The sequence below is a fragment of the Cydia strobilella genome, chromosome 24 (assembly GCF_947568885.1).
Source record: "Cydia strobilella chromosome 24, ilCydStro3.1, whole genome shotgun sequence".
NCBI lineage: Eukaryota > Metazoa > Arthropoda > Insecta > Lepidoptera > Tortricidae > Cydia > Cydia strobilella.
Window position 1 is genome coordinate 444,557 of NC_086064.1, and position 16,703 is coordinate 461,259.

The 16,703-nt window shown below is 41.3% G+C and overlaps 1 protein-coding gene across 1 annotated transcript in view; it reads left to right on the forward strand.

Annotated features, from left to right (window-relative positions):
* LOC134752313 (protein mahjong) overlaps nt 1-16,703 on the forward strand; it is a 61,990-nt gene that overhangs the window by 2,026 nt on the left and 43,261 nt on the right. Inside the window, exons 3-11 of the mRNA XM_063687983.1 lie at nt 142-279; nt 989-1,113; nt 5,947-6,022; nt 7,703-7,817; nt 8,473-8,562; nt 8,834-8,968; nt 11,608-11,693; nt 12,163-12,330; nt 15,565-15,698. Coding sequence (XP_063544053.1) covers nt 142-279; nt 989-1,113; nt 5,947-6,022; nt 7,703-7,817; nt 8,473-8,562; nt 8,834-8,968; nt 11,608-11,693; nt 12,163-12,330; nt 15,565-15,698 — 1,067 coding nt within the window. The remainder of the gene's footprint in view (nt 1-141; nt 280-988; nt 1,114-5,946; nt 6,023-7,702; nt 7,818-8,472; nt 8,563-8,833; nt 8,969-11,607; nt 11,694-12,162; nt 12,331-15,564; nt 15,699-16,703) is intronic.

Sequence of the window (16,703 nt, forward strand, 5' to 3'; positions counted from 1 at the left end):
TCAATGGAATTCTGTTGTACAAACTGTACAGTAAATCTTAAGTGTTTACTTCTAAATCAATGTCAACAGTATGTCATAACTAAACATCCAAATATCAACACTATTCAATCATCTCAATAACTTGAATGCATTGTGTTACAGCTAGTCAACGATTACGTGCGCGACACGTACTACTCCCGCCAAAACATCACCGGTCGAGATGTCCACAAGCTCAACGTAGCGGCCTGTCGACTCACCCTAGACCTCATGCCTGGCCTCGAGATGAGTGTCGTGTTCCAGGTAATTACTACATTACTACAAAACATCACCGGCCGAGATGTCCACAAGCTCAACGTAGCGGCCTGTCGACTCACCCTAGACCTCATGCCTGGCCTCGAGATGAGCGTCGTGCTCCAGGTAATTATATTACTACAAAACATCACCGGCCGAGATGTCCACAAGCTCAACGTAGCGGCCTGTCGACTCACCCTAGACCTCATGCCTGGCCTCGAGATGAGTGTCGTGTTCCAGGTAATTACTACATTACTACAAAACATCACCGGCCGAGATGTCCACAAGCTCAACGTAGCAGCCTGTCGACACACCCTAGACCTCATGCCTGGCCTCGAGATGAGCATCGTGTTCCAGGTCATTACTACATGTCTCTACAAAACTAATCTTCAAACCTTCAAGAAAATAACGTTTTCCCATCTTAAAGACCAATGCACTTGCAACCCCTCCTGGTGTTGCAGGTGTCCATGGGCTATAATAATAGCTTACCATTTGGCAATTCTTGTGATCGTATACCTCTTGTGTCATAGAAAAACGAAAGTTACATTTCACCTGCTAATTAAGGCTTACTTTTGTTATGTTCATAATACTATCACTTATGGCGTTATAATTTGGGGAAATTCTACTACCCTATTTCATGAATATTTTAGTTTGAAACACTTTAGTGTATTCATGTTTATTTATATAGGTTAGTATCTGTGTGTACGTTTGTTTGCAGGACAACGACGCTCTGATCCACCGGCTGGTGGGCTGGGCGACGAGCTCGACGGAGCCGCTGCAGTGCTACGCCACGGGGCTGCTCGCCGCCGCCATGGAGGTGCAGGAGATCGCCACTAACTTTAGGTACGTGTTTTATTTTGTATGGTACACCCTACCTACATCAGATAGAATTCAGCTAGAAAAAGGGGCAAGCTATGATGGCGCCATCTATGCAAACTTTTCACAGTTGCCTACCCCATTGACATTTTATTGCTAATAAATGATTTTTTTTATTTACTTTATTTATGGCCTACGAGAGTAGGCCAAAGGTAGTAGCGCCATCTGATCGAGAATCAAATTTTCGTGATTTTCGAGGCACGTTTTTTCCTTAGACTGTGTCCAACTATTACGGAGTTATATCTATCTTTGCCACAGTAAATTCACTGCCATCTATCGACACACTTTAAAACTAAAAATGATGATTTATAATAATACGATAAAAAAATGTATTTAAATATGGATAAATGATGTTTTTTTATTTGCATTAATTATTTTTATATGATTTGACCCATGTCCTTTCACTGATATACTTTCTATACGAGAGTAGGCCAAAGGTAGTGCCGCCATCTGATCGAGAATCAAATTTTCTTGATTTTCGAGGCAAGTTTTTTCTTTAGACTGTATATATCCATCTATTACGGAGTTATATCTATCTTTGCCCATACCCATAAATACAAACAAAAATAAAATACAAATAATTTTCAAGTTCATATTCAAATCATATATTTTCCAAAGCACAATAACACACAAAAAAAGAACAGTAAATGTTACACTGCCAAAACAATCGTAACAAAAACAATAACAATAAATTTTTCACTGCTTTAAGTATCTTCTATTCTTCTTCTATAATCATGGAAACAATATGGTAACAAAAAAAAAGAATAAATTTTACACAATCTTCTAAAGATAGTCACGAAAATAATATGGTAACAAAAAAAAAGAATAAATTTTACACAATCTTCTAAAGATAGTCACGAAAACAATATGGTAACAAAAAAAAAGAATAAATTTTACGCAATCTTCTAAAGATAGTCACGAAAACAATATGGTAACAAAAAAAAAAAGAATAAATTTTACACAACCTTCAGTATCTTACAATATGGTAGCAAAATCAAATAAGACGAATAAATTTTTCACTGCCTTCGGCATATTGTAATTTGTAATGCTCTCACAGGGTAGCACTGTTTCTAAATAATATTAAACACCATATATCATGATTGTACTGTACATGTATATTGTATACAATACAATACATTTAATACAATTCATATAGTCCTAGTTCCTCGTTAACTGCATGCCTTGCAGCCGCTTGTGACTCCGGCGGCACCAACGCCATCACGGTATTTATTACACTCGCTACCTTTTGCGGGGTCAAATAACGCTTCACAACTCCCAGTATTTTTTTAATACCGAATCTTTCTTCCAAGTCCTCCATCTGAGGCGCTGCCATTGTAGACACTATCAGACACAGTATCAAAAACTTCAAGTATTTCATTGTTTATTTTTTAATTCTTCAAGCGTTGTGAATTCTTCAAGCGTTGTGAATTCTTCAAGCGTTGTGAATTCTTCAAGCGTTGTGAATTCTTCAAGCGTTGTGAATTCTTCAAGCGTTGTTGTGTGAATGTTGAGTTTCCTTGCGATGTAGAGGTATTTATATATAATGGCGTAAAACGGCCATTTTGTATTTAGTTACTGAACTTGTATGTTTAATAGTGCATTAAATTATTATGTCACAAATTTTACAACTCTCCTGTTTTGATAAAATAATAATTTCACAGTTATTATTATATTATATTTCCATTTTGGATTTCACGGGCTATAAATAAATATATTATAAAACCCGGTCTTTTTGGCGATATATGTGGTATTTCCTATAAAAAGGGACCTTATTGTCGATGGCGCTTACGCGATAAACGATGCTCCGATCAAAGATAGATATAACTCCGTAATAGATGGATACAGTCTAAGGAAAAAACGTTGACGTTGACGGTTTCGTTTGTTATTTAACAATTTTAACGCATATCAGTGAAAGAACATGGGTCAAAATCATAAAAATAATTAATGCAAATAAAAAAAATCATTTATCTATATTTAAATACATTCTATCGTATTTTTATAAATCTTCATTTTTAGTTTTAAAGTGTGTCGACAGATGGTAGTGAATTGACTGGGGTTACAAAATTTACAATGACAGTAACGCTCTAGTATAAGTTACTCTATGCTCCGATATAAATACAATGCCGCGCGATGCTGTGCGGCGTAAGCGCCATTGACAATAAGGTCCCTTTTCATAGAAAATGCCCCATATGTAGATTACTACACCTTATAAAACAGAGTCCCCCGCTGCGTCTGACTGTGTGTAATTTGTGTATGTATAAACTTAAAATAATGTTTGCGATAAACTCAGGAAATACTGAACGGATTTTCACGTGGTTTTCACCTATCAATAGTGATTCTTCTGGAAGGTTTAGGTGTATAATTTGTTAAGGTTTTGTGCCCGCGTGAAGCCGGGGCGAGTCGCTAGTATTATTATATCGTTGTTTTTAGGGTTCCGTACCTAAAGGGTAAAAACGGGACCCTATTACTAAGACTCGTCTGTCCGTCTGTCTGTCACCAGGCTGTATCTCATGAACCGTGATAGCTAGACAGTTGAAATTTTCACAGATTATGTATTTCTGTTGCCGCTATAACAACAAATACTAAAAACAGAATAAAATAGATATTCAAGTGGGGCTCCCATACAACAAACATGATTTTTTTGCCGTTTTTGCGTAATGGTACGGAACCCTTCGTGCGCGAGTCCGACTCGCACTTGTCCGGTTTTTTCTTGTTTTAGACATTTCTAGATAATGCATTTACAGTTACAGTTGTAGTTGCCTAATGTTTCTTGGAGAACTGTTATCATTAAAATTAACTGTATCGAATAGTAGAATAAAATAGCGTTTATTTTTTTTTAAATTTTTAGTCGGTTCGATTCCCGGGTGAAACAAGCGAATTTCAAAAAATCTTCGAATGCAGTTTTGTTTCTTTTTAAAAATAAAAGAATGTTTCCTTTGAGCAAAATGAGCTAACTTAAGGTTTTAAGGCACTTTCCCTGGCCCATTCATTCTTTCCACACTGTATAAGTTGGTTGAAAATCTAGTCTAGCCTATAGACCGCGAGCCAGGCGCAAATTTCGTCAGTCATCGCCTCTCGGGCGAAAACTCGTATAGCGGTTGACGGCTATGTATGATGAACCCTCGTGATCGTCAGCTGCCGCTCCGTTGGTGGGTTGAGGAATGGCATCCACCGAAACGCGTAACACGGTCTTTCCACCGCCATACAACAGGCTGACGACGACTTGTTTTATTCATCTAAAATTCTAAACTATCATCTGACAAAGTATCAAATATTGAAAATATTTTTTTTACATGTTCATGTGACCAGCTGACGGTCTTTCCACAGCGATACAATCGGCTGACGATTTTGTTTATTCACAATAGCATCTAAACTATCATCTGACAAAGTATCAAGCGGGAGGCGATGACAAAAAAATTTTATAGACTTTATTTGCTGCCATTCCTCAATCCACCAACGGAGCGGCAGCTGACGTTCACGAGGGTTCATCATACATAGCCGTTAACCACTATACGAGTTTTCGCCCGGGAGGCGATTCGTCATGGAAATCTGTTCCTGGCCCGCGGTCTACTACGACCATATTATCCATATTATCTATATTATCCATATTTTCTATAAAAAGGGACGTTATTGTCAATGGCGCTTACACCATTATAAACGATGCTCCGATATAAATACAATGCCGCGCGACGCTGTGCGGCGTAAGAGCCATCGACAATAAGGTCCCTTTTCATAGAAAATGCCCCATATAAGTTAAAAACGAATCGATTGACACGTCATGGCCACGACCTATATTTTGTACTTTGTAAGTTTGTGTAGCATAAAATAATTTAATGAAGTGTAAATGTAACAAATTGTGACATACAATTTTCTTAGTTTAATCATTCCTGACTAGTCGCACTATAGTAATATTGATATTGTGTGCATGACATATATTCAAATGACAATGACGGTGACATCCCTAGTGCGCAAAACGTTCAAGTTAATAAACAAGACCAAGTGCGGGTAGTTCGAAAAACTCGCGCACCTAGAAGATGTTGATGTCAACTTTAGCCAGTCTTCTCTGAGACCACGTCCCCGAAACGTCGGAGGTAAATTAAAAACTTATTTTACGCGATTAGGTCCCGTCATTGTGTATTAATAATGAGTAAAAATCGTGACAGTTTAAATCAGTGTATATTCAAATGTATTACCAGGGGTGCGAAACTCCTCGCTTCGGGCAAACTTGGGCAGGCAAACGCAATTTCGGGGTTAGTCCCATAGTAAAAGTGGCTCAGTATAATCCCAAAACGTGCCTGGCAAAGGGAATGCATTTATTTTTTAGCCACCGTGTTTACTCAATTCTCTTTTCTACAACATAACAACACAACCCACACAATTGACACAATATAACAATCAGACATATAACAGAGATGTATAGTCTCTATGGTTAATCCATACTAATATTATAAATGCGAAAGTCTGTCTGTCTGTCTGTGTGTTCCCTCTTTACGCTTAAACCGCTGAGTCGATTTAGATGAAATTTGGCATAGAGATAGGTTGAGTCCCTGAGAAGGACATAGGATAGTTTTTATCCCGAAAATCATCCCTTAAGAAAATAACGGGGTGAAATTGAGATAATTAATGAAGTGTCTGCTAATTTGTGTGCATAATATGCTCAAATTGAATAATTGCTATGAAAATTTTTCCAGGCGCTATACTTACTTTAGCTGCTGTTACTAAGTCCGCGCAGACGAAGTCGCGGGCAAAAGCTAGTAATACATAAATGTGGAGCAACTAATAAGTAATGTTATGTTGCAGGGATATCAACGCGATGTTGGTGCCGCTCATGCTGCGCCGGCTGCACGTGTTGAGGAATAAGAACCAAGAGGAAAAGGTTGGTATTTGCTCTTAGGCTTCGTAGTTAGGTTTAATAACATATACAGTTAATACAGTGTATAAATCCAATTAGTTAATAACATATACAGTTAATACAGTGTATAAATTCAATTAGTTAATAACATATACAGTTAATACAGTGTATAAATTCAATTAGTTAATAACATATGCAGTTAATACAGTGTATAAATTCAATTAGTTAATAACATATACTGTTAATACAGTGTATAAATTCAATTAGTTAATAATATATGCAGTTAATACAGTGTATAAATTCAATTATTTAAGTGTATAAATTCAATTATTATAAGTCTATTCCTATCAGAAGAATTCGTTTAACGAGTAGAAGGCAGCAGAGACTAGGTATTTTTTAAGTTTGAGTACGAAAGAATTGTAGCTATTCGCAGTTTTTATGTCTTCAGAGACTCGGTTATAGATTTTAGGGCCAATTGTGTGCAGACATTTTTTAGATTTAGCCAGCCGTGTGCGGGGTGGACGAAGTTCGTGGCGGCGCCTTAAGTTGTATTTGGGTTCCGCAGCGTTAGACTGGAACTGTTCGTAATTAAACCTTACCTGTTTAGCTACCTCTAGGATATAAAGGCAGGGTAGCGTTAGTATTTTGTTACTAGTGAACAGTTCTTTGGCAGGGTGGTCCCATTTGACACCGGCGACTACACGAATTGCGCGCTTCTGTAGTTTGTAGTTTTAAAACATTATAATATTATATATAATAAACATTTGGTTAACAATTGTGTACCGAATTTATAATAATGCATGGTAATTTTAATAATTTAATGTATGTGAATAATAATGTAATTTAGAATAGCATTGTAAATTACTATGACGTGTAAAATTTTAATTTTATTAATGAATGATAGTATTGTATTGTATTGTAATTAGTGAATAACATATACAGTTAATACAGTGTATAAATTCAATTAGTTAATAATATATGCAGTTAATACAGTGTATAAATTCAATTAGTTAATAATATATGCAGTTAATACAGTGTATAAATTCAATTAGTTAATAACATATGCAGTTAATACAGTGTATAAATTCAATTAGTTAATAACATATACAGTTAATACAGTGTATAAATTCAATTAGTTAATAACATATACAGTTAATACAGTGTATAAATTCAATTAAATAGTTAATAACATGTAGGTTGTACAATGAAAAGTGCCAAAACGTGGACATATTTAGCAGCTCATTGAAATTGTTTAAGAAATTAGCTTATTCTTCTTTGAAATAAAAATATCCGATTGTAAATTTACGATTTCATCATATTTCTCGTCACACATGTGGTGCGGCATGAAATGGTAGAAATTAAATAAAATTGAACAAAAAAAAAAAAACTCCGTACTAAATTGTTGCCACCTTCTTCTTATTAATTTTCTACAATTTCTTGTCGGACTATATGTACAATATGCATGTATTGCATGTCATTTTTACTTAGTAATAAGTTTTTATTAATAGTCGTTTACATATAGGAAACTATAGGTCTATTGCTAGAAAAATGTTACTTTAAATACTCATCTGTTTTATAAGACTGTTTGTTTCTTAATAAATAATAATATAAAAAAAAACATATAGATAAATTTATTTATTGGTTAATGATTATCGTTCGCAGACGTTTCTGCATGATACAAAATTAATTAAAATGTTGTTTCAGCAAAGCAACCAAAACACGACGCCGCCGAGTCAGACGCGACACTTCGCGCGCTTCGACAAGAAGCGACAGTGCGACGTCAAGTGCAACGGGCCCAGCGACAAGCCCGGCAAGAAAGGTAACACACTTCCTCGCGTTGTCCCGCCATTTTGCCACGGCCAGGCCCCAATGTCACCACGGTGACAGGTGCGACAATTAGCTTCATGCATGAAGTTTATATTTGAACGAAATATGTTTTATTCGGATGTTTGTTACCGTTATATCATGTTACAAATGCATTTCCGTTTTTAAATACCATTTAATTACTTAAAATTATAAATAAAAAGTACAAAAATTTGCCCGCGAAAAGCTAGTGAGCGAAACGCTCGAAACGCCACGTGACGTCACGCGTTCGACAGATTAGTGTCATTAGTAGCAAACGTCAGTTGGTCCGCCCAACGTGTGACGTCATCACGCTCTGTCGAATTCGCGCCAAAAATTATGAGCGTTTCAACCGCTCAAAAATTTTCAACATTTTAAATATTTTTTAATAAAATAATGTTAAGGTTTACAAAAGTATTTTTATCATTTCCGGTGTTCCATCGGTTCCAGCGTTTTTTTCCTTGCGGTTTCAGTCTAATTTCTTGCGGTTTCAGTCTTTAAGTGCGTGCGCTTATAAAGCATGCCGCACGTTAAATTTTTTGCGGTTGCGGAACCGCTTTAAAAAAAACCGCAGTGCATTCTAAGCCTTAGTTATTAAATTCTACATGTGTCATCATCCCTATTGTTTTCAGACCGGGAAAAAGACTCCGGCGGAGGCGGCGACGTGGACATGGAGCCGCTGTCGCCGGCCGACCCTTCCACACCTGTTAAGAATTGTAACTGTAAGATGTTTAAAATTAATTTGTTTTTTAGATCATGAAAAAAATATGCAACTTAATGTTGATCATTTTAGTCGGCTTCAAAAAACCAAAAAGTAGGTCAAAAACCGGCCAAAAACGTATGACAGTAGTCAAATTCGAGATTTAACCTACAATAAAATTGTCTTTTGGATTACTAGGAAGATCTTTCAAATAAACGTTTGACATGTAGCTACGATTTGATTAAAAGGCCATACGATAATACGATATTGTATTTTTCGTGTTTATTTTTCAGCAAATGCGTCATCCCCCTTGCACTGCGGCAGTGGCATGATGTCCCCCCCGCCGCGCCCGCCGCCGCTCGCGCCGCCGCCCAGCCACGAGACCGAGTCCAACTCCAGCTGGGCGGAGATGGAGACTTACGTTATAGGTACATACTGTAGTGTGACACATGCAGCATCCCCCTTGCACTGCGGCAGTGGCATGATGTCCCCCCCGCCGCGCCCGCCGCCGCTCGCGCCGCCGCCCAGCCACGAGACCGAGTCCAACTCCAGCTGGGCGGAGATGGAGACTTACGTTATAGGTACATACTGTAGTGTGACACATGCAGCATCCCCCTTGCACTGCGGCAGTGGCATGATGTCCCCCCCGCCGCGCCCGCCGCCGCTCGCGCCGCCGCCCAGCCACGAGACCGAGTCCAACTCCAGCTGGGCGGAGATGGAGACTTACGTTATAGGTACATACTGTAGTGTGACACATGCAGCATCCCCCTTGCACTGCGGCAGTGGCATGATGTCCCCCCCGCCGCGCCGCCGCCCAGCCACGAGACCGAGTCCAACTCCAGCTGGGCGGAGATGGAGACTTACGTTATAGGTACATACTGTAGTGTGACACATGCAGCATCCCCCTTGCACTGCGGCAGTGGCATGATGTCCCCCCCGCCGCGCCGCCGCCCAGCCACGAGACCGAGTCCAACTCCAGCTGGGCGGAGATGGAGACTTACGTTATAGGTACATACTGTAGTGTGACACATGCAGCATCCCCCTTGCACTGCGGCAGTGGCATGATGTCCCCCCCGCCGCGCCCGCCGCCGCTCGCGCCGCCGCCCAGCCACGAGACCGAGTCCAACTCCAGCTGGGCGGAGATGGAGACTTACGTTATAGGTACATACTGTAGTGTGACACATGCAGCATCCCCCTTGCACTGCGGCAGTGGCATGATGTCCCCCCCGCCGCGCCCGCCGCCGCTCGCGCCGCCGCCCAGCCACGAGACCGAGTCCAACTCCAGCTGGGCGGAGATGGAGACTTACGTTATAGGTACATACTGTAGTGTGACACATGCAGCATCCCCCTTGCACTGCGGCAGTGGCATGATGTCCCCCCCGCCGCGCCGCCGCCCAGCCACGAGACCGAGTCCAACTCCAGCTGGGCGGAGATGGAGACTTACGTTATAGGTACATACTGTAGTGTGACACATGCAGCATCCCCCTTGCACTGCGGCAGTGGCATGATGTCCCCCCCGCCGCGCCGCCGCCCAGCCACGAGACCGAGTCCAACTCCAGCTGGGCGGAGATGGAGACTTACGTTATAGGTACATACTGTAGTGTGACACATGCAGCATCCCCCTTGCACTGCGGCAGTGGCATGATGTCCCCCCCGCCGCGCCGCCGCCCAGCCACGAGACCGAGTCCAACTCCAGCTGGGCGGAGATGGAGACTTACGTTATAGGTACATACTGTAGTGTGACACATGCAGCATCCCCCTTGCACTGCGGCAGTGGCATGATGTCCCCCCCGCCGCGCCGCCGCCCAGCCACGAGACCGAGTCCAACTCCAGCTGGGCGGAGATGGAGACTTACGTTATAGGTACATACTGTAGTGTGACACATGCAGCATCCCCCTTGCACTGCGGCAGTGGCATGATGTCCCCCCCGCCGCGCCGCCGCCCAGCCACGAGACCGAGTCCAACTCCAGCTGGGCGGAGATGGAGACTTACGTTATAGGTACATACTGTAGTGTGACACATGCAGCATCCCCCTTGCACTGCGGCAGTGGCATGATGTCCCCCCCGCCGCGCCGCCGCCCAGCCACGAGACCGAGTCCAACTCCAGCTGGGCGGAGATGGAGACTTACGTTATAGGTACATACTGTAGTGTGACACATGCAGCATCCCCCTTGCACTGCGGCAGTGGCATGATGTCCCCCCCGCCGCGCCGCCGCCCAGCCACGAGACCGAGTCCAACTCCAGCTGGGCGGAGATGGAGACTTACGTTATAGGTACATACTGTAGTGTGACACATGCAGCATCCCCCTTGCACTGCGGCAGTGGCATGATGTCCCCCCCGCCGCGCCGCCGCCCAGCCACGAGACCGAGTCCAACTCCAGCTGGGCGGAGATGGAGACTTACGTTATAGGTACATACTGTAGTGTGACACATGCAGCATCCCCCTTGCACTGCGGCAGTGGCATGATGTCCCCCCCGCCGCGCCGCCGCCCAGCCACGAGACCGAGTCCAACTCCAGCTGGGCGGAGATGGAGACTTACGTTATAGGTACATACTGTAGTGTGACACATGCAGCATCCCCCTTGCACTGCGGCAGTGGCATGATGTCCCCCCCGCCGCGCCCGCTGTCGTGATATTGTATCTATCTTAATATTTTAATTATTATTATATTTTAAATATTGCAATTGAATAATGCCTAAATAACTGAACAATCTAATATTTATAATATTATAAATAAATGACTCTGACATATGCTAACCTCCGTAAGATACTGGGCCCCAAAATAAGACCGGATGGAAGCTGGACAGTCCTTAGGAACCATGAGATTGAAGACCTAGTGGCTGAACCTAACATTATGGGAGAGACTAAAGCTCACAGACTCCGTTGGTTGGGCCATGTTGGGAGAATGGATGAGGATCGGAACGTGAAAAGAGCATACCTGGGCCGCCCAGCAAGAAGACGTCCTATTGGACGCCCCAGGCCAAGTCTCATTTTGGGTCGCTGAGCCAACGGAGTAAAGTAAAGTACATATGCTATACAATATTAATATTCTTCTATTGTATTACAGGAAATATTCAAATCCACCCGCCCACGGACGCCACCAAACAGATGCTCATACTGCGATACCTCACACCCATGGGCGAATACCAAGAGGTACCTATAAATATTATATTATAAACATATTTATAACCGGCAAATTTCGCGAAAGACCCGGTTCAAAACGCGAAAATTTCAATTGTTAAACCTATTTTATTGAAAAGAGTATTTTCATTTTTCATTGCACCTTAATTTCGTTATACCCATTTAACAAAATTCCTAGACGTCAAAACGGAATTGTGACAAAATGCCTAAATTTTAATTCACGTGCTGTCACGATACCTAACACTCAAATTACCTACAGTCTACAAATATCGATCCAGACAAATGGCTCAAAAATATGTGAACACGACTTTTTTACTTAAGGCGTAAGAGCGTACACATATTTTTGAAACTTTGGGAATGTATATATATTTACGCCCTTGAGTGTACATTAATGATTGCTGTTTTATCCTTTAATAAATCTTTGATTTAGTGTTTACATACATATATTTCTGTTCATTAATTCTTGTTTGTCTCTTTGCAGTTCCTATCGCACGTGTTCGCACAAAACGCGCTCGGGCTCATCCTCGGCTACCTCAACGTGCGCGAGTCCCGAGACTCGAGACTAGCCTTCGAGGCTTTAAAGTATCTAGCAGCCTTGCTGTGCCACAAGAAGTTTTCTATCGACTTTATACACATGGGCGGGCTACAGGTGAGTGTGTCAACTAGAGTCCCGAGACTCGAGACTAGCCTTCAAGGCTTTAAAAGTATCTGGCAGCCTTTTGTGCCACAAGAAGTTTTCTATCGACTTTATACACATAGGCGGGCTGCAGGTGAGTGTGTCAACTAGAGTCCCGAGACTCGAGACTAGCCTTCGAGGCTTTAAAAGTATCTGGCAGCCTTGTTGTGCCACAAGAAGATGTCTATCGACTTTATACACATGGGCGGGCTGCAGGTGAGTGTGTCAACTAGAGTCCCGAGACTCGAGACTAGCCTTCAAGGCCTTAAAAGTATCTGGCAGCCTTTTGTGCCACAAGAAGTTTTCTATCGACTTTATACACATGGGCGGGCTGCAGGTGAGTGTGTCAACTAGAGTCCCGAGACTCGAGGCTAGCCTTTGAGGCTTTAAAGTATCTAGCGGCCTTGTTGTACCACAAGAAGTTTTCTATAGACTTTATACACATGGGCGGGCTGCAGGTGAGTGTGTCAACTCGAATCCCCAGACTCGAGACTAGCCTTCGAGGCTTTAAAGTATCTAGCGGCCTTGTTGTGCCACAAGAAGTTTTCTATAGACTTTATACACATTTGCGGGCTGCAGGTGAGTGTGTCAACTCGAGTCCCGAGACTCGAGACTAGCTTTCGAGGCTTTAAAGTATCTAGCGGCCTTGTTGTGCCACAAGAAGTTTTCTATCGACTTTATACACATGGGCGGGCTGCAGGTGAGTGTGTCAACTCGAGTCCCGAGACTCGAGGCTTTAAAGTATCTAGCGGCCTTGTTGTGCCACAAGAAGTTTTCTATCGACTTTATACACATGGGCGGGCTGTAGGTGAGTGTGTCAACTCGAGTCCCGAGACTCGAGACTAGCCTTCGAGGCTCTAAAGTATCTGGCAGCCTTGCTGTGCCACAAGAAGTTTTCTATTGACTTTATACACACGGACGGGCTGCAGGTGAGTGTGGCAACTCGAGTCCCGAGACTCGAGACTAGCCTTCGAGGCTTTAAAGTATCTGGTAGCCTTGCTGTGCCACAAGAAGTTTTCTATTGACTTTATACACATGGGCGGGCTGCAGGTGAGTGTGTTGACTCGAGTTCCGAGACTCGAGACTAGCCTTCGAGGCTTCAACCTCGTAAGGCCCACCAAACAAAGTTTCCCTATTTTTAATTTGAACCATGTTGTATAGAAGATTAGGGTGACTTTCGTTTGTTTTAGAAAACAATGAAACAAAAGATTCAGTTAGTGTAAGGTTCAAATTAGATTGAAACAGAGTGTACATTGTAATGCACATTGGGCCTTACGAGGTTAAAGTATCTAGCAACCTTGCTTTGCCACAAGAAGTTCTCCATCTAATTCATACACATGGGCGGACTGCAGGTGAGAGAGAGATAGCAGTAAAAGAAAAATAAGACAACCCTACGAGTCAGCAAACTAGTTTGCAAGTTGCGAGTGGCATTATAAAAATGGACATTGATTACATTTTACGAAAATAATTAGCCCCATGCATGAATGTATTTTTATTTTTGGATTCATAATTTATATCGTTGGAACACCCGAAATGATAAAAATACTTTTGTAAACCTTAACATTATTTATTAAAAAATAATTAAAATGTTAAAAAAATTTGAGCGGTTGAAACGCTCATAATTTTTGGCGCGAATTCGAAAGAGTGTGATGACGTCACACGTTGGGCGGCCCAACTGACGTTTGCTACTAATGACACTAATCTGTCGAACGCGTGACGTCACGTGGCGTTTCGAGCGTTTCGCTCACTAGCTTTTCGCGGGCAAATTTTTGTACTTTTTATTTATAATTTTAAGTGATTAAATGGTAATTTAAAAACGGAAATGCATTTGTAACATGATATAACGGTAACAAACATCCGAATAAAACATATTTCGTTCAAATATAAACTTCATGCATGAGGCTAATTACTTGACGTTCCATGCCTGACCCCTCCCCCCTCCTTGTCACACCGGGTCACATTTGGCAACCCCCTCCCCCCTGGTGTGACGTCACATATTCGGCAATCTTGTTCTCGGCGAAATTAGCAATTCGAATGAAGTATTATGAAGTAATTTAATGAAAATATTTTTAATAATAGCAATATTGGAAATTTTATGACAGGGAAATCGATTATGAATAAAAAAAAATCACGAATAAAAACAATATGTCATTGCAAAAACTAGTTCCGTACCAATAACTATAAAAACGGTCACCCATCCAAGTACTGACCCCGCCCGGCGTTGCTTAACTTCGGTCAAAAATCACGTTTGTTGTATGGGAGCCCCACTTAAATCTCTATTTTATTCTGTTTTTAGTATTTGTTGTTATAGCGGCAACAGAAATACATCATCTGAGAAAATTTTAGCTGTCTAGCTATCACAGATCACGAGATACAGCCTGGTGACAGACAGACAGACGGACAGCGGAGTCTTAGTAATAGGGTCTCGTTTTTACCCTTTGGGTACGGAACCCTAAAAAATCAAAACACTTTCCGGCTATAAGTGAAGTTAAAGTAACGTTGCGAAGTTTGTGAATCCCCCCTCCCCCGTGTCACAACACGTCACATTTTCTTGACCCTCTCCCTCCCCCTAAACGTGTGACGTAATTAATAGATGACCCCTAAAGGGTCCTTATGCACATGGAGCATTGTGACGCACAATGGTAATGGGGTTGGCAACTGTCAAAGGTTTGCAGAGATGGCGCCATCATAGCCCTGCGCGTCCAGTACAACAATGGGTTCAGGATGCTGTTGGGACTGCCTCGTTTTTGCAGCGCGTCAGGTATGTTCGCGGAGGCGCGTACGGACTGCTTCGGTGCGATAATACGCAAAAGAACTGCCTCCCTGATGCGTCGCGTGCGAGACAGTTCCAACAGCCTCGTGCGCCTAGTGTTAGAGTCGCCTGCGCCCGCGCCTTCTGGAAACATTGGGACAATGTACATATGGGATCCAGAGGCTTAGTTTATAGTTTATTATAAGTTAGTATAGGTTTAACTAACATAGGCTTAAGGGAATGTACACTAACACTATGGACATTAGTCTGAAATAAAATATATTGATTGATTGATTGATAGCTTGCCCCTTTTTCTATGAGATTTTGGCTGGTATCCAGGGCATAAAAAAAAACAAAAATTTGACACAATTCTAGGGATTGACAGGGCAAGCTATGCTGGCGCCATCTGCTAAATATTTCGCCCGTCCAACCCCATTGTTTTGTATGTTTTCCAGAAATTTCTAGAAGTACCTCGACCATCAGTGGCAGCAACTGGTGTTTCTATCTGTCTGTACTACCTGGCCTACTGCGAGGATGCTATGGAACGGGTGTGCTTACTGCCCCGAGCCACGCTTGCCGATCTTGTTAAGTGAGTATCGATAACACACAAGAACATATTTTAGAAATCCTATCATTAAGGGGCTTCCTGAGGTTTCCATCGATTTTTGACAAGTTTTGAATCGTATCTCCTACTTTTGCACTACATATAGAATTATAAGACAAGCGGCTATCGGTTCTTCAATCTTTTATCTCCATTTTTGTCTACCGGATTGTGAAAAAAATGAATACTTATTTATTTATGATTGTTTTAAACATTGTCTAAAAAAACACTTTTTTCGTATCTCGATTGCTGTGAAAGATCTTACTTATACGAAATCTACATATTTGGGTTCGTCTTAGACGTCTCTAAAAATTTGTCTAAGGTTTTAATTTTAAACTAATTAATACAAAAGTTATGGCCAGAAAACCAGTTTTTTGGCCTAAAATTGTTCACCTTTGATGCCAAATATTTCGAAAACAATGAACTTTGGAGTAAATATGGGATACTATATTGCTAAAATTCATTGCTGTTAATATGATAAGCTACAAAAAACATTAGAAAACTAAGGGATTCAAATCGAAGGTCATTGGGGCATGGGATCCCCTTAAAATAGGCTATTGAAAAAAAAAATTCAATAAATGTCAGTAGTAGAACTAAAAAAAAAATACAATAAAAAAAACAAAACTCATTTATTGTCACAGTAAGTATACAAAAAAAAAACAGTAAAAAAACAGTAGTAGGTACAAGCTTAAATTACAGCAATATTAATATACAAGTATTGTATCGTATCAGCATTGCGATACAGCGGGGAAATGCCACCAGCATCCTTGGTACAATGCCTCAAGGGCCTATTCTAGATTTAAGCTAGTTATTAATTTCGTTTACGTAGTACCACTGTATATATCTTGTATGTAAATGAATAAAGTTAATTGTTAAATGCGTAAAAAAAAAAATATACAAGTAGGAACTAACTATATATACATATATGACATAACAACTTATAATAACAACTAAACTTAAGCCTAGTCAAAAAGTCCCTCCGAGTTGTCCCTG